At 45.0% G+C, this 25,028-nt stretch overlaps 1 protein-coding gene across 2 annotated transcripts in view; it reads left to right on the forward strand.

Moving 5' to 3' along the window:
- The first annotated feature begins 1,475 nt into the window (after window positions 1-1,475).
- Window positions 1,476-25,028, forward strand: part of ndrg3a (ndrg family member 3a) — a 36,616-nt gene continuing 13,063 nt past the window's right edge. For both annotated transcript variants that reach the window (XM_030091298.1, XM_030091300.1), the window contains exons 1-3: window positions 1,476-1,629; window positions 17,057-17,140; window positions 19,934-19,966. In XM_030091298.1, coding sequence (XP_029947158.1) covers window positions 17,084-17,140; window positions 19,934-19,966 — 90 coding nt within the window. In that variant the 5' untranslated portion in view covers window positions 1,476-1,629; window positions 17,057-17,083. The remainder of the gene's footprint in view (window positions 1,630-17,056; window positions 17,141-19,933; window positions 19,967-25,028) is intronic.

Genomic DNA, 25,028 nt, shown 5'->3' on the forward strand with positions numbered 1-25,028 from the left:
TAGAAAAATGCCTTCAAAAGAGAGGAGAAATGGCTTGCGTGCATACTTTGATGTAATAAGTTTTTTTTTTTTTTTTGATGGCGTAGCCGATTTGCGTGGTTACATAATCAGATTGGAGAAGAGAAATTTGATGGGATTGTAATCGGTTTTAATCTCCAAATTCGAGGCAACATCATGTGGAGACGGTGGAAGAAAAATATATTACAAGAGGAACTTCAATCAGCCTGTTTGTATGTTGAGGAGACTCACATCTCTTGACCCAAATCAGGGATTTTCAAAGTGTGGGAAGATGAGCCTCTGGTCTGAAAACCTCACACAAGTAGTTTTTTTCACATCATTATATAATTTTGGTGGTTTGTGGGATCTGGTTTGCAGGCGCTCCTGAGAGTTGCTGACTGTGGATTTGAGCAGGCTACATACTTTACAGGTCACCAGTCCGTCATGACAAATACAGCGAGAGAGACAATCTCACACTGACGGGCAAATTGAAGCCAATGAGATTCAAACACACAGTTTTATTTTTGATTGTCAGAGGAAACCAATCCATACATGGGGAAAGGCCTCACTGGACTCAAACCCGAAATGAGGCTTAACTGTACTGTTCGGTGTTATAATTCAAAATTTACATTATGCATTTATAACCTTTCCTACGAAATTTCAATTTCTTACATGTATGCAGGTGCAGATCTAGGTATAACTGTATTGCTGCAGCTATGATCAGGAGAAGACATGAGTATTTTGTTTTTAGATTTGTTTCATTAGTTTTGTTGGTTTCAATATGTCCAATTCTCGATTTGTAGATTTCTAAAAAGTTTATTTTTTCTAAAGATTAACACAATTAACCAGAGGGGTCACAACACAACATCAATATCCACAGCACACATGCAACCCTCACAACAGAAGTGTGCAGTGGTTGGAAGAGCAGGCTTTGTTTCCAGGGGACAATATTTTGTGACGGACTATTTTGATTGCAGGAGATTAATGTCAGTGAAATGCTGCTGCTCGATGATTGGGATTACTATTATGTGGCTTCAGATATAAGTAGTGTTGATCACTGTTATAATGTTATGCGTGTGCTCTGCCGCCCATGTTTGATTCTGCTTTGGTTTCATCAGAAAATATTGTCAAACAAAGCCTGTTATTACATCTGTTACATATAACACATACAATGGTTAAGGCATCCCTCAGACCTGCAGATTTTTGAGTACAGTTAAGCCCACTTTCTAAAGCACTCGTGTGACATTTTAAAAAGACGCTTCCCGTCGTGACGATGGGACCGAGTTCAGATCCGAAGTGGACTATCTGTCTGACCTGACCCCGGGTTGATCATTAATGCTGGCACGGTGCTGCGAGGCAGAGTTCCGTCCTCTGATCCGGGAGCGGAGTGAGACCTCCTGCTCCTGCCTGTGGGCCGCAGCGCCTCCTCCTATTGGCTCCTCCGCGCTGCCTGCGCCGCAGCGAGTAGTTCCGCCCAGAGTCACAGCCAAATACTAGTGGAGGCAGAGGGAGAAGGAGCGAGCCGCACCGCCGCGCATTTCACTCCTAAACACACATTTCAACGTCGAGATACACCTGTGAACCGGGCCAGGAATCGACCGAAACTCACGGGATACATATTTCACCGACGAGGTGAGTGAGAAAAACCCGAGCTTTCCCATTTCCGAAGCGGGTTTTTTGCGTTTCCATTTACAGATGTGGTCGATGCCACAGGAGATTATCTCACAGCTCGCCGGATTCCCCTCCAACCTGTTCCTGCCGTTGTGTTCAGTGTCCTCCGTTCCGGAGTTAAAAGAACACCGGAGCGGAGCGTCGTGGCTTGCCGACGGGGAGCACATGTTAGCAGCCGGGGGCTGGATGAGGACGAGCGGAGGAGAAACGGCAGCTCTGCCCGCCGCCTCTGCCGCTGCTGGTGTTTTCTCCACGGTGATGCGACATAACGTCGGCGTTCTCATCGCCCGCTGCTCGGCGGATCGTTATGTCACCGGGACGAGTGTCGTGTTGGTCGTTACCGCTTCGTGCTCGCGAGGGAACAACTCGGAATAAGCTCCGGGACACGAGGCCTTTTTCACGACGCGTTCCGTTCCGACGAACTGAGCTGAAACAGAAACACCAGCTTTACAAACTTGACACCTACCACAGCCAGCACCGCTCAGAAAAGTGTGTTTATTTCGTAGTAGAATGTTCATAACCAATGAAATCCAACACAAGTTGTACATTTTAAATAATCTCAATGATAACGTGATGTCCTGTTAAATATTCAAGAGATGGGGACCGTGAAGTCCCCACAGCTCATTGTCTGATCTGCCTCATCTCATGGTGTCTGGATATATGTGCCACTCTGGATTTGCACATTTCTCGACCCAGAAGTGTCCCAGTCTGGACTTGGCTTGATCCATCACCGTCCTCGTCAAGCTGATCCATCACTGTGGGGGAAGCTGCAGGTGTTGCACCTTTCAGCCTTTCACGTGATGGATGGCAATGTCACAGTGGAGCAGGCGAAGGTCACACAGGTGGGAAGTGTAAGAGACTGGGCATCAGGTGTTTCCTCCAACTAAAAATAACTGCTGCTGCCAGCAGAGTGTGTATTTAAAAGCCACCCGTCTTGTGCAGCTTCATGTTGGAAGCAGCAGCAATCAGCGCATAAAGATGATTTAATATACAGGAGATTAAACAAAGTGGAAGAAGGTCATTGTGACCTCTGAGTGAAGGACTTGAGATATGATATGATTATGTGGAGCGCTTGATTCTGGTGTGGGACAGTTTAAAAACGTGGTGCGTTAAAGTTTAATGTCGGTGGTGTTGAATTCGAACCTTCCGTCTCCCGTGATGGCCCCCAGCTGTGTCACATGCTCACAATGCAGCTTGCACAACAAGCAACAGGCAAGATCGTGTTGTTACTCACAACACAGCTGCCGAAGAACTGTTGTTCAGACAACAGATGACAGGCTCACAATGCAGAACTGCTCTGTATGAGCTGATCCATGAGTCACATTGTCAGGGTCGTGGGTAGTTTGGGATTTATTTCAGTGTTGTTGCGCCTGGTTGATTATTGCAGTGCAAACCTACTGAGTAACTAGTGGGAGTGATAAAAGTTGTTTATTAACCCACACATTGTACTTCAGCTATGGAAATCGGTGAAAAGCCGTCTCTTTAAACTGATTGTCAGCCTCACAGATATGTTGAATCGCACAGACTGTTCTCTGTCGAAACAGTTTGCTTTGATGATAATAGAATTTGTTGACCAGTGTGAAGATCCGCCTTCCTCGAACTCACCCGAGTTGCACCGAATGACACAAGATGCTACAATTCTGCCATTTCTTTCACGTTAACCCTGGGAATGAATAAAGTAGAATAATTCCAGTGTGTCAGAATAAGAAAGTGACACAGTTTAAGGCGTCTTTCAGCCTGGATTACAATTTACACTCGGTGTAATACAGGGATTACCAAGTACATAAAGAGTTAGAAACGCTCTTGTGTAGAGGAGGATTTCTAACGGGGATGAATGTCAGGAAAAAGCACTCGCTGGGGAGATGCAGACAGTAATTAAGCCACCGCGCTGACAGTCTGCCTTGTGTTTACCTTTACCTCAGCATTACTGATCCTGTCGGTTTGCCAGCCCCGGAAAGCATAGCCTCCCTCCGTCAGATGACGAACTTCTGCAAATGATTAGAAACGCCAGAAAATGTCGTCGGCACCAGGTCATGACTTTAGTAACGCTGGATGTGTAGAGTTAGTTAAATAAGTATTTATGAAGGATTCTGTGCCTTTATCTGAATGGTGTTTGTAACTTAAGATGGACAAGAATACAGTTACAGCATTGTATGCATCAAAAATTGCTGACAGTAATATTTCTTCTAGGCAAAGACATTTTGTTTGACCTTACAGTAAACCATCGCCACTCAATCGCTGTCTGATTTGCTTGAAGTACAGAAGAGTCTCCTTATTTACACTCAAATGACTGATTCAGCCTGAGCTACTTTTCTTGATGTGGCTTCAGCGGTGGTCATCCTCCCTCGCCGCGGGCAGAGCTCTGTTTGCGTCTCTCTCCTCATCAACATCAGCAGGTGGAGATGAGGAGGAGAGACGGAGCACAGGTGGCAAGCTTGTTGATCCCAAGTGTTGGATGTGAGCCAAGCTGGACCGCTCTTCATCCCCGCTGTGTGTCTGTCTGCGGCACGCTGAAGCTCGCGCTCTTATTTCGCCCGCACGTAACGTTTTCGCAGCTGCTTAAATTCTTTCACATCAGTTTGTTTTTTTGTGTGATTTTGTTTCAGCTTTTTTTTTTTATTTATTTATCTGAAGAACGCTGTTCCATTTCCAGTCTGACAAATCTCAGTGTGTGACGGAAATCTGTGTTTGTGGGAGCGAAGTAAGAAGCATTAAAAGAGGATGTCCCCAATCCCTGTCTGTTAAAGACAGACGGAAAGCTGGCACATACCTCACACAGCATGGGCGACACGTAAATATGTTTGCAGCAAGCCACTTCGGTCACAGTGTCTCACTGTGGATTGAATCCTGAACGAATTATTTCACACTCTGCCTGTCTGAGGGAGAACCTAAGAAAGTTAAATACTGTAGTGCTTGTTGCCGTGACGGAGCAAACACAGACTGCGGTGACCTGGTGGTTTGGAGACGCCCGTCCTTCAGGCTGTCTTAGTCAGATCGCGTTGATCCTTCAAGACCTGATCCCGACAGACTTGGCGAGGTTGGGCGTCCTTAGGAAATGTGCGTAATGCTCACTGTGAGTCGTGACTTTACGCGTTTCCACCGTGATCCATATTATTAGGGCAGTAACTGTCTGTTCCCTCTTTATGACTCGAGCGACGTTTCGTTCCTGGATTGGAAGTTGATGATAAGTGCTCAGGGACCTTCAGAGCCAAGTGGAAGCCACGCCGGCTGGGAGACGATTGCACGACGCGTCGGCAGTTGTTACGAGAGGAGAATGACGTTATGTAAATGGTGGCGGTGGAAAAAGGTCGCTCAATTTCAGTGGCGCCACCAGCTGGGCTGCGGACGGCTGGGGAGGGGCGCCTCGCTCCGCGGTTGCCAAGGACACCAACCAACCTCCTCGGCAGGCGTTCACAAAAAAAAAAGGAAGGCGCCAGAGGAGCCACCTCGGTGTTTCTCCGGGAGATTGAATTGTCGGTGATCAGTCATAGTGACAGCCACGCTGACCACATGGATGGCTCTATTAGCAAAGGCCGTGTTCCTGCGAGGCAACAGGCCTCTTAGCACTGATTCATACGCTGAAACACGTTCTGATTCAGAGCCCTCGACGTGCTCACAGCCACACTCCTCTGGTGTCTCTGCGCTCTGTTAATCTTTTATGCTGTCTTGTGTTTCTGCTCAGCTCGTTGAAACGATGCTCCGCGTGTGTGTGTGTGTATATGTGTATGTGTGGAGATGTTGGTGTGTCTCAGCGAATTGGTGACCGGGGCAACACAGATGGCCTTGCTGCTGCCTCCGCAGCTGCCCCTCGGCCAGTCTGCAGATCACGCTGAGGACTCTGCCCCTCTGGAAAGTCTTACCTCTCGCATTGATCAGCTCAAAACACACACACATAAACACACTCGCAGTCTGTCTCCCCCTCTGCTCTCCACACAACTGAGCATGGCGGAGGAAATCCCCACAGACGGAGCAGCGGCGTGGCGAGGCAGGGGCAGGTTCTCTATTAGCACTGAGTGCCGGGCCGACAGAGCCGGCCATTCAGCCTTATTTATAGCCGGATAGGAAGAGGAGCTCAACCAGGAACGACTCATTCAGTCAGCCTCACACCTCCCGCTGACCTATCGCAGCAGATTTATCAAGACTCCTCTGTCTCCTGGCACCATCCTTAGAGGAAATGTTAAGTTTTATTCCCTCTCTCTCGTGCCTTTCCTTGTGTGAGACCTTTATATTCTAAATGTACATTGATTTATCGATGAGGTGCGTCATGTAGCTACAGCTATCTAAACCACTGCTCGTAATGCCATTCCCTTATTAAGTCTGTTTATCTGTGCTTGAAAGGATCAGCTGGGTCAGTGCCACGCAGCGCCCTGTGGAGTCTAAGGAAAGATGAAAAAACATCATTCATGTTTGTTTTTGTAGCAAGAGCAGAATAACGTCTGCCCTTTATTCCTTTTAATCCACTCATAAAAACCGCCGTCTCGAGCCAGTGGTGTCATCTCTCATAAGATAGATGAGGTGACCTTAATACAGCAGTATATCACCACAGATTGTTTCATCTATCTTGAATGGGATACAAGCAGCAGGACCTTGTGTTTTTTTCTGTATAAAGCGCAATACTGATGTCTGACTGAGAGAATTGACATTTTCACTTCCTCTGGCCTGGCTGTTTACGTCGGCAGCCAGTCACTGTGCCTGTACCTTCGGCTTTGTTGTGACTGTAATGAGGTCTGGTCTGGCGCATTGATGGCACATTGTAATTTCGCAGAAGTACACGGTCCTCTTGATAATAACCAGCTCGAGCAAGCTCCCCTATCAGTGACAAATGGTTGTGGTGACGTTTTTGTTGCTTCCATCTGTGTTATTAATCCTAAAAAAAAAAAAAAAATACCTGCTGAATATAACACGGGCATGTCGTTTGTGACGACATGCCCGTACACTTGTATGCATTTATACTTGTAGCCACTTGATAAATAGTCTACTGTCACAGTCTTTGTTGTAGGCCAGCTGTTCTCCGTCCTGACTACCACTTCAACTGTCGTACACACACTTTCCGTTTGTAGCTCAGTTTCCTTAGAAGAAAATTCTTTTCTCCTACTTGGAAAATCCAGCCTCATAGTAACTGTGTTTTCTATCTCTGACTAATCGTGGATTGACATTTATATTCTCTGCAAATCATCCCAGGTCAGAAATCGGTTAAAGCTGAATGTACGGTTTCCTGGTATCAGCTGCAGGTGGACAAAGTCATATGTATTGACTGTTGGGAGCAGGTTGGTTCCAGCAGGTCAGTTGTTGACTTTGTTTGTCCAAACAAAGAAGCAAAGTGTCCTAAGAGAAAAGTGAAATAGAAGCATCCGAGTAGCTTCTTGTGTCAGAGATTGTGCTCGACCAGTGGTTGCCAGCGTGGTGCCCCCCTTGTGAAGCACCATAGCTCTAAAGGCGGCCCAGGACTTTTCCTGATCTGAGGTCGTCAGAAATCGATTTTCTCATGTCAAGGATTCGAGAGCGGAGCTGGAGACTGATTTCATTTTGAAGGGTCTTGCTTTTATGTGTGTGTGAATGTGTCAGCAACGTACCACGATCGCTGTAAAGCTATGACAGTTCAGAGATTGAGTCCGCATTACTTTCAGGAAGACTTTCCTGTCGTTTTTACCGACAGGACCGAGAGAGTCCTGCCAGTTATCTTCTTATGTGTCATTTGAAAGAAAATAGCTTAAGAACCCGACAGAGCAAAAATATGATTCTCATCACATTTTAATGTGGTATTATATTGAAGAAAAAAAAGTAATAATGGTGGTGTAAAGATTTATCCATCCATCTTCTTTCCTGCTTTGTCCGTGAGGGATTACAATGATTGCAGTGGAGAGCAAAGAAGCCCAGGTATCTCTGTCCTCCACAAGTTGAGACCAAAAGAACAACATATTTCATCTTATCTTCTGCTACTCTTATATTTTGAGTTGAGTTTCAGTCAAAACACCATAACTGTAAGACTGTCCTAAAACTGATACGCAGCTTAGTGCAGGACCTACTTCTTTATTTATGAAGACCAAAATAGCCTCTCGGATAACTTGGTGCAGCTGTTTCGTACAACGCACCGAGCAGGGAGGCTCCACCGGCCGTCCACACCGACACACCCGGAGCCACAGCCGCTGTGCGCACCGTCCTCCTCGTCACCGGCGTTCTGGTCTGTTGGGCTGAAACATCTCCGCTGGGAAATATTACTGTTGGTCTGCGGCTTTGAGTCGGCACGGTAAATTTACCGGTCCACTGGAAGTTATGACAAATAACTCCACAAACCATATCGCCGTTTTTAGAGTGCTCTCTTCTTTCTGATGACTCTTTGTGTGGCGAATGTGCGTGCGCGCGCGCTTTCATAGGAGAGGTGAAGCGTGCTGAAGATGCCAATAGATGGGCGGTTATAAATCAATATGGCCAGATGCTGCTCTTTAATCTCATGAGAACATTAGCAGATAAAGTGGCCCTTCAAGGAATAATGCAATTTTTTAAAAGCCCTCGCAGAGAAATGAGATGGCCCTGCACTCTGCGAGCCCAGGAACGTGCGTGTCGCACATGCTTCTCTGCTTTCATTTATCTGGTGTGTGTCTCTGTATGGAGGTTATTGGCCTGTTTACACAGATGTCTTGGGGAGTGCAGCTGAGGTTGTCCCCAGTGTGTGTATGGAGGTCAGCCTTTGGCTACGAGCAGAAGAGGGGGCCCCCCTTTTTTTTTTTTTTTTTGGCAGACGCTTCAAGTGCGGTGGCTGCGACGTGCCAAAGAGCATCTTTTGCTGATGAACTGGGAAGGCTGAGTTGGGAATTCTGACACACACACACAAACGTTACAAGTGATGGACAACCACGGAGGGATTTCCTTCCTACGATGCTGCAGTGACAGTGGTTCATTGAAGAGGTGATTTCTAAAGGCAGAGACATGTTCAGAATGAACATCATAGTGTCGGGGATGGTTTTGACTTGCTTCCCCTCACTTATTTTGAGTGTGTCTCTCTACCATATCACAAAGTGTGTGTGTGAGAGAGAGACGTCTCAATTTGTGTCCAAGTAAAACCTCCTGCAACAATTTTATGACTTGCATTTTGAGTTATGAATGACCGAAGCCTCAGGGATATAAAACGTAGTGATGAGTGAGTGGGCCCGCCTTCACATTTGGTCGAAAGAGGGCCGAGTCAATTATAGTAATGCAGCATTTAGTATTTATTAGATCTTTTTAGTCCTGGAAATGAGACTGTGGGTATTTTAAGGTACGACTGAAAGGATCTTGCCGTTTCTTTTGTCTCTCCTCTGCTGCAGTGATCCGTCTGTATCCGTGTCCTCACATCTTTCAGAGGAACCTCTCATTCCGGAACAGTATCATGTCTCAAAGTGCTCTCACACATAGTTTTCAGTGTGGGTGTTGTTCTCCATTTTCATCTGGGATATTGGATAAGAATAGACCAGTTTTGATTGAATCTGGAGACGAGAACACTTCAGAGAGACGTCTCACCGTGGTTATTTGTTTCATCGACAAAAGGAGTGGGGGGGGGGGAAATCCCCGTTCTGTCAGCTCGTATCAGGAGAATCATATAAGCTGTAAGGAGGATGATGGCACCCCGGGAGAGCAAGCTGTCTTGTAATTAAGCAGACATGACGCACAGGGAGCTGGGTGCTGGTGTGCTTGCGTGTGAGCGTGTGCAGTCTCTGTGCTCAATCACCTGTGTGTGTGTGTGTGTGTGTGTGTGTGTGTGTGTGTGTGATTGACTAAACCAGCAGGGGATGCCGGTTGCTATAGGTCAGCTTTATCCATGATGGAAAGCAAAAGAGCATTCCATAGATCAAATTTTGATCCCGCGCCTCAAGAATTGATTAAAACGGAGTAAAATTCAGCTTTGGCTTCTGTCTCCCAGGCCGGTATTGACCTGACAAGAACAGGATGAGGACGCAGAGGGCGGAGGGGCGGGGAGCTGTGTGAACTGGGGTCTGAAATGCCAAAGCAATGGATTTTCTTCCTCTAATTCTCTTACCAAACGACCCGGGTTAGAGCAATAATCTGGAACTGAGCCTTGTCACAGTCCATTAGCTTTACTTTGGCGTGAATCGCCGCCTCCGCGGACTGAAAACTGTAAGCGTGGCTTGGCTTGGTTATGAAAAGTTGCGGCGTGGAGAAATTTCCTCCAGCATGACGGTGGAAGCGTCTCCCCGCCTTGACACCGCCCGCCACCCCGACCTCGCGATGGGGAGACAGTTGCTCAGCGTTGGTAGCCTTGACAGCAAAACACTCATGAAGAGGCGCATGGCACAGGCGTTGGGCTGTCTGAGTGGTTGGCAGGAGGGTTAGCGGCCCTGGAATTTATGTTGGCTTGTTTTCTTTTATGAGGGGAAGCTTGGTGAAGTGCGGACTGAAGACTGAGGCTCCGGCGGAGGACAGACCTGCCAGTGTTCCTCAATGATTGAATTGTTGGAGGCTGTTTGGCTTGAAGAGAAGGCAGAAAGCTGTGGGAATGTGTTGGTAATTTACGGAAAAACAGTGTTATTTATTGAGACTTGGCTCTTCTGCCGAAAGTAGTTTTGTAACATTTTGTTTGCTTGTAGTTTTAAAGTTGTATTACTGGGACGGGATCAGAAAATGTCTTTCAGGTCCGGTTTGAAAGAAACCAACTTGGAATGAGCTGCACCTCCATTCAGACACAATACGTCGGTTAATAACGCTCACTAGGAGGTGGAAGCATTATCCTTAATATTTCTGTGCTACTGTTTAAGTGCTTGATAATTAAAGTTATCATTATAATTAAATTCTGAGCACGCACACTGAAACATTCATCACGTATTATAAAATATGGAAAAACACTGCATTAAACAGATGGGCTGTTAAAATAAAACATTTTTCCCATGTGCTCACACTTCCCAGGCGGCTCTGAATACACACGCAGCACATTTCCAAAGTTTCACCAGTCAGATCAAGTCTTTGTAAGCCGTAATTTTCTTTAAGGTTAGCCGGTTAGCAACTGACTGATCCTTTTCATAATTTTACATTATTGCATTTCAGAACAAACCAATCGTGTTCTTGCAGAAATGTTGACAATCATTATTATTGGTAGCATCATTAGTAGGAAATAATGAAAAATCCCAGGAGCCTTATTTCATTGGATGATAACACTGACTCCTTGGTTAAGGTTGATACTGATGTGTCCCCGACCCAAATCCAAAAACATACACAATTTACTAAGATGAGATTTTGTTTTATCTGGGTTAGTTCAGACACTTGAGCATTGTGCAGTTCCAGTCATGAAATAGATATTCATACTGAGCCAACGCCATTTGGCTTTCAAGTCAACATCAGCTGATACTGATATGTTGTGTGTATCGCCACTTTTGTGATTTTACTTGTGGTGACACATCACATATTTTCCCCATGATGTGCTTCTGTTTATAAAGTCATCTATGCGCCACACAGAACTCTGAAGTGGGTATCTGCAAGTTTAAAAGTTCGAGCCAGTTTCTACAGAATCTAAACATTTAATTTAAATTTGTGCATTTTTTCTGACAGCTTTCAAGCAAGAACTCTTTTTTTTGCCCACCACAAACACTTCTCCTACTTCAAATACAGCCTGCTCAACGATGAGAGTCACTCTGAGGCTAAAAGTAACTTTAATAAATAAATGATAAGTTTTCTGAATTAATCTTTTCGCCTCTGAGCTGAAAAACCTTTATACATAAAGTAATGGATTATTTTGCTGGATCATAGTTCCTTTGAAGTATATTCAGATTAGACCCGTCGTACTACAGGTGACACATTTGTAATTTTCCTCATCAAAACCACTTTTGTTGAGTTGCAGAGTTTTGCTCAGCCGACATCGGCGTCACTGTAGTCCTTGTCTCGCTGCGTTGGGTGACAGTGTGCGGACACGATGTCAGCTTGACGGCGTATCACCATGGCAGCGTGCCTGACGGCTGACTCAGGACCTTCAGAGACGCGGAGGCAGGTTAATACGAGGTCAGAGTGGCGTGGGCGCATTGGTCAAACTTAAGCCTGAAAGGTCAGAGTTGAAATGGGCCCATGACGTGAATGATGATGACACTGAATAATCTGGAGTCCCGGTTGCCATAGCGACAACCAGAAAAAAGGGCTAATTGAAGAGGCTAACGGGAGGGGTCACATTACAGCGGGGCTCTCGGTCGTCCATCACGGGCCTCCTCGGACCTCCTGACAGCCCAAGGTGAGACGGAGACATAGCCGGAGAAGGCGAGGACGGGAGGGAGGAAAAGTGATGGAAGCGAGGGACGCGTTCATCATCCACCGTGGGCCGTCTGCTGACGTGGCAGCGACGCGGCGCCGTCGTGTTGGCAGACGGGACGGAGCTATAGTAGGTGTTTTGGCTTGCTCCGTTTTTGTCCACATCAGCTTGTATTCAGGCGCCTCAGCGTTAAGGAGAAGACCCGTCCTCTCTCTATCGGCTTCAGCTGGAGACACGGGGAGATGTGTGTGCAGCAGTGGCTGTCAACCGGCGAGAAGCGAGCCGCACTAAATAAGTTATCCATTTATTAAACAGAGATTTCAGCTTGTCCACGCACTTCTTTCAATAAAGTCGTCGTGTTAGAATTGAGAGTCCGCCTGTCTCCCCCCCCCGAGGTGTCAGTGGCACCAGGCTGTGGCTGTAGATCACTGACCTTTACCACATAAAAGAGCTTCACAAGGTTTCCTCCTGACACACTTTTTTACATCCTATTGTCTGTTCATCCCGCACGGCTCCCCTGGCATCCCACCGCATGTCAGAGATATTTAGCCTGAACATCAGGCTCCGCCGAAAGCACCACGCCGTGCAGGGAAATGGCCCTTAACAAGCGAGGAGGGACATTGGAAATCATGTGTGAGAGCTGACTTGTAATCTATTGTTATTCATCTCAATGGCGGAGGAGCAGAGTCGAACTGGGAGACGATTGGCTCCCACTATATTATCCCCCATCCTCTCCTACATTAATAGTGTTGTGTGAAAGTGGGACAAGCGCGCCACGCTGCCCAGATTGCAAATGGAATTTCCCCGCTGTCATCTGGAACCACTGTATTGTCGCAATTACACTAAGCTTTGCTGTCACATCTCGGCAGTATGCACGTCACATCTGTGCGGCGGGGATCGTCGGGGGCAAGTGGAATCGAATGATGCAGAGCTCTAAACAACATATGTTTAAGCAGCAGTCATTTCTGCAGCATTTCTTATTCCCCTTGTTTCCTTGCTTCACATCTGTCCCATGGGTCTATCCCAGTTTAGAATAAACATCAGCAGCGAGCTTTGTCTCTATGGCAACAGCTGTGCATGCTTGAACAGTACAGCAGGCATGAAGGAGGCAGGAGGAGGTGGATCTTTCTAAATCTGCTCTCCTCACAGGTGATTTAACGCAATGTTCGAGCAATGCAAGATCAGCAAAGGTGTCGGGGCGACTGTTTGTGTGGTTTTGAGTCCCAGATGGTCCTCAAATACATCAGATGACTCTTTAGATCAGCCGATCTCCACATATGTCTTCAGTGACCTCCTGTGATCTGATCACCAATGTTCTTCTCCTTGAATAAATAGCTGTGTAATGAAAACAAATCAGTAAATGAACTTGTGCACTGGAGTCCGCAGGGATGTGGCCTGCGAGTTGAATAGACATGCATTTAACAAAATGATGAATGAGACATCCTTGCTCACTGAAGCCTCGTTTTATTTTCAGTCGATATGATGCATTTCACATCAGAAAGTTATTACCGAGAGAATTATTCCTTCACGTCATGTTTTCACACCAAATTTGAAAGGCATTGAACAGGATACATCGGTTCAGCACTTTGTTTAATGAAACTCTGACGTCCTTCACAATAAATTGGAAGGGACATAAAAATTAATGGTCTTCAATCAAACCATCGTCTATGCATATTTATTGAACATTGGGCCACATGGCATTGTAGCCAAACAGTATATGTATGACAGTATGTATAAGCAAAACTAAACTCTGGTCTGCAACAGTAAGAACAACGACACGTAAGAACAGTGACGTGATCTCCTTTTCCCATCTGTAAGCAAGTCCTTTGTTAGACCCCACTGTCCTGGGAATATGACATTCCGTTTTATTTAATTTGGTCCACACTAACTGGTGTGAAAGTGCCCTAAATGCCAGGTGTGAACAGGGCCTTAGAGGTCAGTGGGGTTGGGCTGTGAAAGCCACACAGTCAGTCAGTCAGTCTAAGCTCGGCCTGACCCCTGTCCCCCACAACACCTCAATTAGCTGGCTAGCCAGCTGCAATTAAAGCAGCCTTTGCCTCCTACCGGCTCTCTGTGACAGCCTGAGGAAGTGTTGGATTGATCCAGCCAATACGCTCAATCTGCTCAAGCATGCAGAGTATTTGTTTTTCTTGTTTCCTTGTTCGCTTGTCTAAATATTATTTAGTTCCCCCCTTGAGCCGGATTTGTCAGCGGGGATTTTGCCGGGCATGTTTTCACTCCCCATTTGCGATCGCTGGGTTTTTCTACCTTTTTATTTATTTATTTATTTTTCTGCTCTCGTTTATGTAATTTGAGGATTGTGCTGGGTTTCTACCCATCTGTTTTCCTGGTCGTTTCCGTGCACGGTGCATTCAGCTGCCAGAACGGGGCGACCCCTGACCCCGTCCATGCGTCAACAGGCAGATGTCTGTGAAGACCTCTGTCAGGCAACGAGAGGATGAAACCGCTCGCAACGCAGACGCGCTGCGATGCCACCATTGCTGGCGCGTTCAGCAGTAGCTGCTGCTTGAATCCTCTCTAACCAGCCTTGAAGGTTATCTGATGCAGGCAGCTCAAGGTCATTTCGGAGGGGGCTGCGAGCGTTCCGACGGTCGACTCACCCTCTGCTTGATCGCCTTTGCTCGTACTTCTTTTTTTTTTTCTGTTACCAGTATGTGAATTTGACCCGCTAAACATTATCCTTCGAAAATATATCGAAGCTGTTTGTGGCGTGGAGCCGGCTGATTTGGCTTTGTCTTACAGCTGTAAGCATTGACCTAGAAGTGGCAGCGGCTCCATCTGCTGTTATTTGCAACCCGAGCCGCGCTCCTGGGCAGAGCCAGGTAATTCAATGCTACTTCCTGTCCTCACCTTGTGCAAACAGGCAAGGCCAAAGCGGTACCATTTCAGGGAGAAGTCAGGGGGAGGAGGCCTTTTTTTCTTTGCCTACAGTATGTTCTGTAATTACGTACAGGGACGAGCAACCGGCTTCAAGGGGAAAACAAATGAGTCCACGTTTTAGTGCTTCTTCGTAAACCTGGCTGATTCATCCGTGTGTGTGTGTGTGTGTGTGTATGGCTTTGCACTCCACCTGCGTGGGCTGGAAGTCTGCCCTTCCCTGAAGAATGAGAAAACACCCTCCCTCCTATGAGCAGCACCAGTAAGACAAGACAACAATATAGATATTTCTATTTTTTTTTTTCTTTCCCTTTATTTGAAAAAAACAATCACAGGGCATAATGGTTTTATTGTACATGTACAATAGTTCAATCCTTGTGATACTGTCATTGCATTGAGACATGTTTTCCAATATTTACTCAGAATTGCATTCTGTTCTTTGTTCAGCTTCTCTCATTCACCAATAATTAAAAACTAATTCCCGTTTCTTTTTTCTCTGATAAAGAATGTAGCTGGCAATCTAAATTTTATTTTTGCATTCCAAACAGGCCATTAATGTTTGTATCAGCACTATAACAAAGGGTCAAAGTTAATGTTTTAATAATGGCTGAAGTACAGTTGAAGCATCTTCAAACTATATTTGCAATATGCAATAAAAATGAATACTGTGCATCATGTTTTTTAAGTCAAGTTTAGGGTCCCCTGCTTTGGTGTGTCTCAGTTGAAATGTAAGCAGTCATCATGACGTCTCTTGAGGTGTAAAAAAAAAAAGTGCTATATTTTATACAGTAAGAGATTTCCTCAGATGGCTGTCACTGCCCTACGCCTGTTGATAACCTGCTATTATTTTCCTGTCATAAATTGACGACCGCTGTCTTACCGCGTTATGCGACTGTTACTCTACCCCAACAAGAGTTTACAGATTCCCTAGCCTGGCATGCCAGACGGACTTTATGTGTTACACACAAGACATGTTTCCCCATGTATCCCTGAGCATGGAGAGACAGTCTGGCGTGCCAGGCTACAGATTCCCATCAAGGCAACACACTCCACTGTGACCACATTCTTGACGTTTCTACTAAGCTTTTTGTCTGCTGATGTTCACGGTAATGTTTTTAGCCATATTGACGGATGGTATTGCTGTGGTCACCTCCATTTCAGTGGAGCTTCACATTAAGCCGTCAAGCTCACTGTCGTACCCTCGTTTATGAAATCCACGCTATTAATAAACTGTAATGGCCCAGTCTGTAGGAGCCTTTTGATAGCGTGCTATTAGAGGTAGTATCTGAGGTGCAATCAGAGGCAATATCTTGTCCATATGTAAGAGTGAACTGGCACAGTTGGATGACACCCACACAGATGAGTTATACGTTGCACATTTAACACTCCTGGTCGCGGGAGCCTGGCTCCATGTGTGAAACCGCACACCCGTCAGCTTTTGCTTGGTTTTTTTTTTGTGAAACTGTGAAGTCCAATATTGAGAGTGGAACTCATTACAGTGCGTTTAAAGCTTATTTTGTTTTCAGTTTTAAAAGGAGCTGCTCTTTGGCAAATGCAGAGGCACCCTTAAGGGATTTCTATTAAGTTCTATCAAAAATCCTTTCCGTTCCTAGACTTGGATGCGCCTATTTTTAGAAAAAAGAGAAAGGCAGTTTATATTTGTCAGCTGTACTAGTGGATGTGTGGCCCAGTATTACAAAGGTCAGAGTTCCCAACACACAGCAAAAAGATGGAGAGATGTTATATGGTGATCCAATATTGACATATTTAGTTCAAGTGTGTAAGCTGCTGCACAGCCATGATTGCAATCACAGACCTGCCACATCTCAAGTGTGCCCTGCTGGATTGCAGTCTGTGACTGTAGAGGCTGTTTGTCCCCTGAAGTTAATGTCATGCTGAAGAAACCCGTCTGAGATGATCAGAGGCTCGTCACATGTTGTGTGTATCCTGCTTCAAATAAGCGCCAGCAGATAGTGATAAAGGGATGATCAGCAGCTTTTTTTTGGCTGTCAAATGGGAACAAGGGTTTCAAAGTAAAGTGACCTCCACTACATCACAACAACAGCAGCCTGAACTGTTGATCAAAGAAAAGGTCGATCAAATCGGAATAGTGAGTGAGTTTGTGTGTCTTTTTTAAGACGAAATGAATGGATGGAGGGAAATGCCCATTGGAAAACTCTTCTGCATTGTAGTGAACAGTTCTGCCTGCTTCGTCGTGGTTAGTGCCTTCGAGTGTAATATATTCTTCTTTTTCTTGTTGCTCAGAGTGGTTTCGAGTGACCAGACAGGAAGATGGACGAGCTGCAGGATGTACAGCTGACTGAGATCAAGCCGCTGCTGACCAATAAGGTGAGTTGTGTCATGGTACTCGGGCAACAGGCACTTGGCTGCGCATCGGAGAACATCTGCATTACCTCACACGTTAAGTGAAATAAATGTACAGTGTGCTCTGTAAGTGACTGAAATACATAGGCTAATGCCGCAGGCATGCACACTCTGCAGTCCCGCTCATCAAAGTGAATTATTTATATCTGCTCAACTGTCGAAAGGGAAAAGAAAAGGCGGAAAAATGAGCAAGTACATAGGAAAACACAGGTTGCAGACAGAATGAGGCAAAAGAGAAGGAGAGAGGGATGTAAAGTAAGACAGAGAGAGAAAAATAGTCCAGTAAGAAGGGAGGAAGGGAGATCAAAGGAAAAGCTGCACCAAACTCATCTCTTTTATTTCTCAGAGCTTGAAAGACCCCAACGAGCAAGAGACTGCAAAAGCAGAAGGAAGTATGCAGGCAAAAAAAAAAAAAAAAAAAACACCCCAAAAGCTCCGGAACAGCAGATCAAAGCTCTGCACCCGTCCTCTTCTGGCCTTTCCTCTTGGCATTGTCTCGACAGCTGATTAACTGATTAGAAGAGGGCGAGTTTAGAGAGGCAGGAGTGTTTGTGTTCTCCCCAGGCAGAGGGCAGGGCGCAGCTCCTCGGCGGTGTGTGAGGACCGAGGGGATTGCATCACCCCGGTGTTGAGGAGGATATTGTTTCTCTTTGTCAGGCTCTGTGTCAGTTAAGGTAAAACGTCTTTTCATCTGCTTGAGGAGGGCAGCGCGCAGAGAAAGCATCAGGAAAATCAAATCGACCGGAGGAGACGGCTGACCTCTCACTCCACCTAGTGGCCGGCTCATTACCAAGAAAACCCAGGAGTCCCTGAAGGCACCTGGAGGCCATGTCACCCATTCCAGAGATGGCAGAAGATCCTCAAATTGATTCTGTTCTCATGCCAAAGTGGGGGGTGGGGGGGGTGGGGGGGTGGGGGGGGGGGGGGGGGTGGGGGAGTTGTGGTGGGCATACTGATAAAAAAAATAATCATCAATACAGAAAGCTAGGAGGCGGTGGGCCGGTAGTAACCATAACAACGGCGCTGACCAGAGAGATATTATTAGCAAACGTGCGTGAGTACATGTCTGTTCAGTCAAAGCAGAGCATACAAATTAGGAGGAAGGAGGAACAATATACTGAATTAATTTGAGAGGAACAGCACAGCAACAGAACACACCCCAATGAGCAAAAAGAGAACATTATCACAGGCAGACAAAGCTAATTGGTTATTATTGTGTCTCTTTAGTGCCTGCCAAACATTTCCTAAGTAAACAAACGGCAGACTGTCTGTGCATTTAGAAAATCAACGGGTAGTCGAGAGAAATCATTAAATGTTTTGTTTTTTCAGTCTTGTCAGAGCAGAGCCAGACATCAGCTAAGACGGAGTCGATGGTAATGATTGTCAGGAATGCTCCTCCCGGAAAACTCAATCACCGTCTGTTAACTTTACTTCATTAGTTTTACACATTTGATTTCAGGGATGCAAAATACAGCTAGCACGCTGTAGATTCATTAAACTCAAATTTCCAGCAGGAAATACTGTAATTCCCCAATGCAATGCCTGATTACTGTTATGAAATAACAATAGCAGAGCAATTACTTTAGCTTCAGCAAGCTTGTTTTTAAATCCACCTTCTGTGCTCAGTGTTGTTGTTTAGAGAAAAGGTCCCTCTCCACTTTAGCCGACAAACGTCTCCCTTTCCGGAAAGGCAATGTATTTGCTAAATAAATATTTCCCTACTTTTTTAGATGAGCTCTCTGCTCATGTTTTAAAGCTGCTTGTTAAGATTGTGTGTGTCTGTGTCGAGGCTTCTGTCCTGGTTGGAGTTAAAAATACCAGATAAGAACAAAGACTGATAAACCTATAGGTTAAGAGGCTTTATGGGTTTGTGTAATACATGTGTTACTTCTACAAAGAATCCGTTACCTTTCATTTGCAATAGCTCCACCGTGTTCTGAAGAAGTTTTAAGAAACTGGTGTTTCTGGTTTATTTTAGCAAGACTTCAAAACGCAAACATTTCAGGATCATCCATTTGACAGAAAAATGCATGATCCATACTGAGGTGCAGCTAGAGTAGAGTGAGCTACAACCACAAGAATTCATTCCTGATTCCTGCCTGGCCCATAGCACCTTTAAGGTTCAGTCCGTACAACATGCCATGAATGTCAAAGACAGGTAGCCTCTTCAGAAACTGGTCTTTATACTGCAGATTGGTACTGTATCAGCAAAAGCTGCACCGCACCGTCTCTCAGATTATATGAATATAGAAGCTAATAATTTATTTAAAATGTCCTCCTTCATGCTGACACTTCTATTTCACTACATTTTTTTGGTGTATCCGTATCTGAGGGCCAAGTTTCAGCAGCAGAGCGGCAAAGACTTTGGCTCTGGATATGATTTTTACCGTGATTTCCTGCAGCACAGCTATGTCAGTGGGGAGAAGAAAGCCAAACCTTTGTAGTCTCCATCTGCCTCCCAAGTCCATGAACACCCGGCTGGGTTTGCCTACAACCAAGTCCCGAAAGCATCTTCTCTGTTTTCTGCTGCCCACGCTCACTGCTCCAGTGGAGAAGTGCATCTGGCGGAGAGCAGGGAACGAACCGTTGTGTACAGCAGAGGTCTATGTTTTTAAATAATGAAAATTAAGTTTTGTACTAGATGATAGAGCATGCACCTGCAGGGATTGAACCTGAGTGTGTGACGTCGATGAGTAACTGCACAGGGAACATGGCATTGGCAGCACAAACATACATATTTCTTCTTCTCTCTTCCAGAATGCACGCAACTTTCAAGATTTTGACTGCCAGGTGAGTCTTTTTTTTCTTTCTTTCTTTCTTCTTCATGCATTGTTTGGAAAACATTGTGTTGCGCTTGCCGTGGGGGCGGTGTTGAGGGCAGTAGGTCACGGCCTCATTCTTCTGCCCCTGCTCTCGCTGATCTGTCCACTGACCTGCCCTACATCCCCACACTGCTGTCCACCGCTCACACCCAGTGTCACACGATGGTGAAGTGGTTCAGCGTCCTAATATCCCCGCTCTAGATTAACCTCTGCTGCTGTTGCTACTGTGCTCTTCTGTAAGAAAGTGCAGAGGTCTCTGTAAGAACGTCTTTTGTTGCGGCGCAGTCTATTGTAGCAGCGACTCAGGAGAAAGGACAAGGACACAGCATGAATATAAACAATAGAACTACGGAGGGTTGTTTGTGAAAGTGTTAGAAAATGTAGTCTGCTCCCATGAGGTTGTTTTGCTGTGAGATGAAACAGTAGTTGACTTACTGCTCATTTTGTGTTCATGTGAGCAATTGCAGTATCTTCAAATTAAGGGCATTTTCAGGGTAAGTAATGGAACGGCTTTGGGCCTGATCTGTTGGAAAGACAAGTTTTAGGAGATTGCTGAGACTCATTTCTAAAAATAAAGACCTCAGTGTGAGGCAGATGAATAAGCCTCACAGATGTAATCAACCATGGGATTGTTCCTGTGAGGCTGGCAGGCTGATGATCCAGCAGCTTGGCTGCATATGGGGGCTGGAATATCTGATAATCCTCGACATGAATCCAGCCGAAAGCCTCAATACGTGGCCTTTCTATCTCGCTGCCTTTGTAACGTGATGAAGGCCAAATACCACAAAACTGATCCTACAAGTTTCCTCTGAGGGGTTTCACTGTGTGTGCGGTCTTGAAGGGCATCCTCATTTTCACTCTTACCAAAATATCCAAGGCCTTCTGTGAAGAAGACGCTGGCTGGATGGGAACACGATGTTCCCTTGGTGCACTCTTCAGTACTGATTGTGCCTTTCAGGATGCTGGGTTTTAATTGTCATGATCGGAAGCCGGGTGTTTCTTTCTCCAGTCAGTTAAAAAAAAAAAAAAAAAAAAACATTTTGCTATTGCCATTGAGGTCTTTTCATCTTAAAATTCACATAAAAATCATGATAACAGGAGTAACTTCTCTCATATGGGCAGTGTTTCTTCACAGTATCTTTACACTGAAGCTCACACTCGCACCCATCTTGTCGAAAGGAGAAGCACCATCACACAGGCAGAGCTCTGTGCTGCGTTTTAACAAGCATCCCGGCAGCGAAGGGTTAAACCTTTCATCCCTCTCTCACTTTTCTGCAGTCATGTCTGCTTCCAGCATCCCACCAGAGCTAAATATAGCTCCTGCAAGCAGGGGAGGAGAGTAAGCATGTTAGCTGGAGCAGGCAGTCGTGCCACATGCAGCCCCAGCATCCCTCCCCGTGGACATTATTATTAATAGATTCACACACGGTGCACCTGTACTTCCTCTGCCCTCATCTTCATTCAGCTTAAATTCCACAGCTGCAGTGTACTCAAACAAATGCAGCTGAACTGTGCTGATGGGATGAACTGAGATTTAAATGTGTTTGAGGGTTATTATTTTCCGTGGCACCTCACTCCGTCACACCCTGGAGTTTTTACAAATGTCAGTTTTTTTCAATTTTTTTTTTAGTGTGAAGGCGAAAGATTTTTCTGACAAACGGCTTTCCTGTAGATTTTGCTGACTGTTTGAACTTATTGGTGAATGGAGCAAATTTATGAAGCATTATGAAAGGCTTCAGAGTGAGACTTGAGGAGGCTTTCCTCTCCGCAGCGATGACTTTCCAGCAGCTGGAGGACAAATCCAGCTGCTGCTGAAGCCCCGCCGCAGGCGGCGCTCAGGTACTGCAGCGGTCGTGTCAGAGCTGTGTGGGTCAGAGAGGAGAACCCGGAGTGGCTCTGCTGCTCTCTGCTGTCCTCTCCTGTGGTGAGGAAGGTGTGAGTCAGCCTCCTGTAACCCCTGGGACTTACTTTATTTTAAAGTGCACACTTGGAGGACTGAGTTACTTTATGGATGTAGAAATAGCTGACTGTACATAAAAAGTGGAGCAGCTGGTGTGATGCTACATCTGCAGGTCTGTGCAGTATATTATGATTATATTAATGCTTTGCATGTTTGTTGGAGTTCACATTATTTATTTTAACACATGAGCTATTTTTTATTTTATATATATATTTTTTCTAATTGGGAATACAATAGTGGACACATAGGATATCACACACCTTGCCCCCTGAATAATAAAAAGAAACCCAAACAGCAAGAACAATAGACCTCTGAGAGTAATAATAATAATGATAATGCACTCTGAAATTTTAAACAAACATAAGAATAGGAATAAAAATGTGAGTATATATGTAAGTATATGCAGCCAAAGCCTAAACATAAAGACTAACAGAAAACAAATAAGTAAACAAATCTGAAATGAGTGTTAAGTACAAAGTGAGCATATAATACAGCGCGTTCGGTTACATAAATGTTGTAAAGTGAAAACAGTGGCATAAGATAAACAAGTAATCTATGAAACGTAGCCTTGCTACCTTTTCCAAGAATATTACCTTTCTAGCTGAACAAGATGAAACACCTCTTTGCCATCAGGCAAAGATTGCGATTTGGGATTTCCATCCAAATAAAATCCACCATCTTTCTACCAGAAGTGTAGATGGATAAGAACAGATGGCTTCAATTGCATGTGGAATCGTGGCGTTATCCATCCACAATATTAGAAGATATTTGGAATATTCAAAATGTAGTTTAGTTGGGTTTAATTGAGTTTCTTGATCGTGTGGCATCATAACTTGATTCAGCAAAAATTTCTTTGTCTCTGTAGATCTTCGTTAATCCCAGCAGAGGGCGCCATAGGACAGGTTATGGCGTTACTGGAGCTTTCAGCAGATGGTGTATTGTCCTCTAAGAAAAGCTTAAGTTTAATAAAAAGCTGACTCAGACCACATCTTTAGTTACTGTCTTGGGACAGAATGAAAAATAACCATGTCAGGTAATTTCACAAGGTGTTGCAGTCAAAAAAAAAGGTGACTTTCAATTTAAAGAAATGTGTGTGAATCTGACCATATGTACAGCAAAAAGTGTACGCAGAGCTAAACACTGATCAGGTTTGTGCTGTGTGACTCAGCGACACAAAGAGACGCCTGCTCTGCTGTCTGTGTCACACTACGTTCCCTCATTGACCTCATACTACCGACATTAGGACTGCCTAAACCTGATTATATCTGGCATTGTGTTTAGTCATTTACCAGCAGTCTCATAGTGATACCTGAAAATGGAGCAAAACAGATCATTTATAAATGGAAATATTTAACATACTGTTTGACATCAGTTTAGTAGAAAAATGACTTAGCTTGATAAAAAAAAAAAAAAACATAGGCTGAAAAAACTAATGAGTTGACTTTATTGTTAAAGTATTGAAACAGTTATGAGTTTGAAATGTCCTAAATATTACTTTTCCATATATCTCTCTAACCCACCGTCCCCTGCTTCAGGTGCACTTGTACAGTCCGGTGTGATTCAGTACAGCTCTGTCATTATGTCTCTTTCATTCGGGACTGCATGAAAGTATGTGAGCTTTAAATCACTAGTTTGAAAATGAAGAATCCATATTGTGTAAAAGCAGATAAATGGACTGGATGAAAGGATAACCTTTTCTCTCCGTGTTCAACAATATCTTGAAAGCTGGACTATATAAGTCAAAAAGGTAAAGCCGAAAATCAAACTTTATTTTGTATAGCACTTTCATGTTTATAAAAATTATTTATAAAAAAAAAAAAAAAAATGTGGGTTTGCTTGGGATTGATTATGGATGGATTAACTTTCATCCAGTGTGAACTTGTGAGGTCGGTTCTTTCTTTTCCGTTCCTGTGCACCCTGTCACCACTAAAAGATACAAGGTTTCTTTGTTTTGCCTCCCTGCAGTCCAGCTGGTACGAGTGTCATTCAGGAAGTAACCGTTATTCTGAGGTGCACAAACATTTAGACATAAGTCTAATTTTTGTTACAAAGTCCAAAGTGTTTTTCTCCACCGAATTAGCTGCATTTAGTTACGTTTTGGTGCATTTGATTGCATTGTCATTAGCAGTGATTCTATTCAATTTACCTGAATGAATTGTATGAAAACCACATTTTTAAACTATAAAGTCATGCAGTGGACCCAGATATAAATATAAAGCAGGAAATTACACTTTCATAAGGAGCATTAGTAGTTGTAATTTGATACTTCCACCAAAGCAGTGAGTGTCTTGTTCCTGCAGCGTGTCCTCTCAGTGACAGAAAGAACCGGAGTGAGTTGTGTCACTGGGGGAAAAATGTTTCTTTATTGCTTTTTTCTGTCCTCCTGTGTTGTCATAGTTTGATCACGTCCTGCTTGTGTGTCACCGGCACCCTCTGTTGGCCACAACAGGAACTATTTCTACATTTTACTGCCACATTTCTTTCAGCCAATGGCATTCTTCCTCTTCTTGTAATTCCTGCGACTCGGCGCCCGTCTCCCTCGCTGCCATTGGCCGGTTGGAGGAGTCCGTCTCAGAGCAAGGCGTGACCGACTGCTCTGGTAGCAGGAATGCAGCTGATTGAGGAGAGAGATCAATACACTATCGGGATCAAATGACTCAGCAGGAAGTTTGGAGGATATTGATCCTGATGGTGTGTGGTTTTGGTTGTTCAATGAAATTCATTAAAAATAGTTTGTATTTCCTCTGGTGAGCCTGCTACATGAGCAGGGTCATCTGTTAGAGGTCGATGCTTGAAGGAAGTCTTGAGCGCTGCATGAAAGGTTCACATGACTGAGACGGAGGCTGCTGCTCGCAGGCGTCACACCCCTGCATTGTAAACTCAGTTAGCCGCACCTGACGGCGTCCGTTCACTCTGAGATCCCTCTCGTTTTGAAGCCTCGCTCATTGAGCTGCTTCTCCTCCCGCTGGATGATGCGGGGTTGGATGCGGGTGCCGGTAACGGTGGTGACGTGCAGCCATTTTGCTGATGCAGAGGAGCTGTCAAAGTCAGCCTCCTCTCCTCCCGCTTA

This window comes from Salarias fasciatus, chromosome 5 (genome assembly GCF_902148845.1).
Source record: "Salarias fasciatus chromosome 5, fSalaFa1.1, whole genome shotgun sequence".
Classification (NCBI taxonomy): Eukaryota; Metazoa; Chordata; class Actinopteri; order Blenniiformes; family Blenniidae; genus Salarias; species Salarias fasciatus.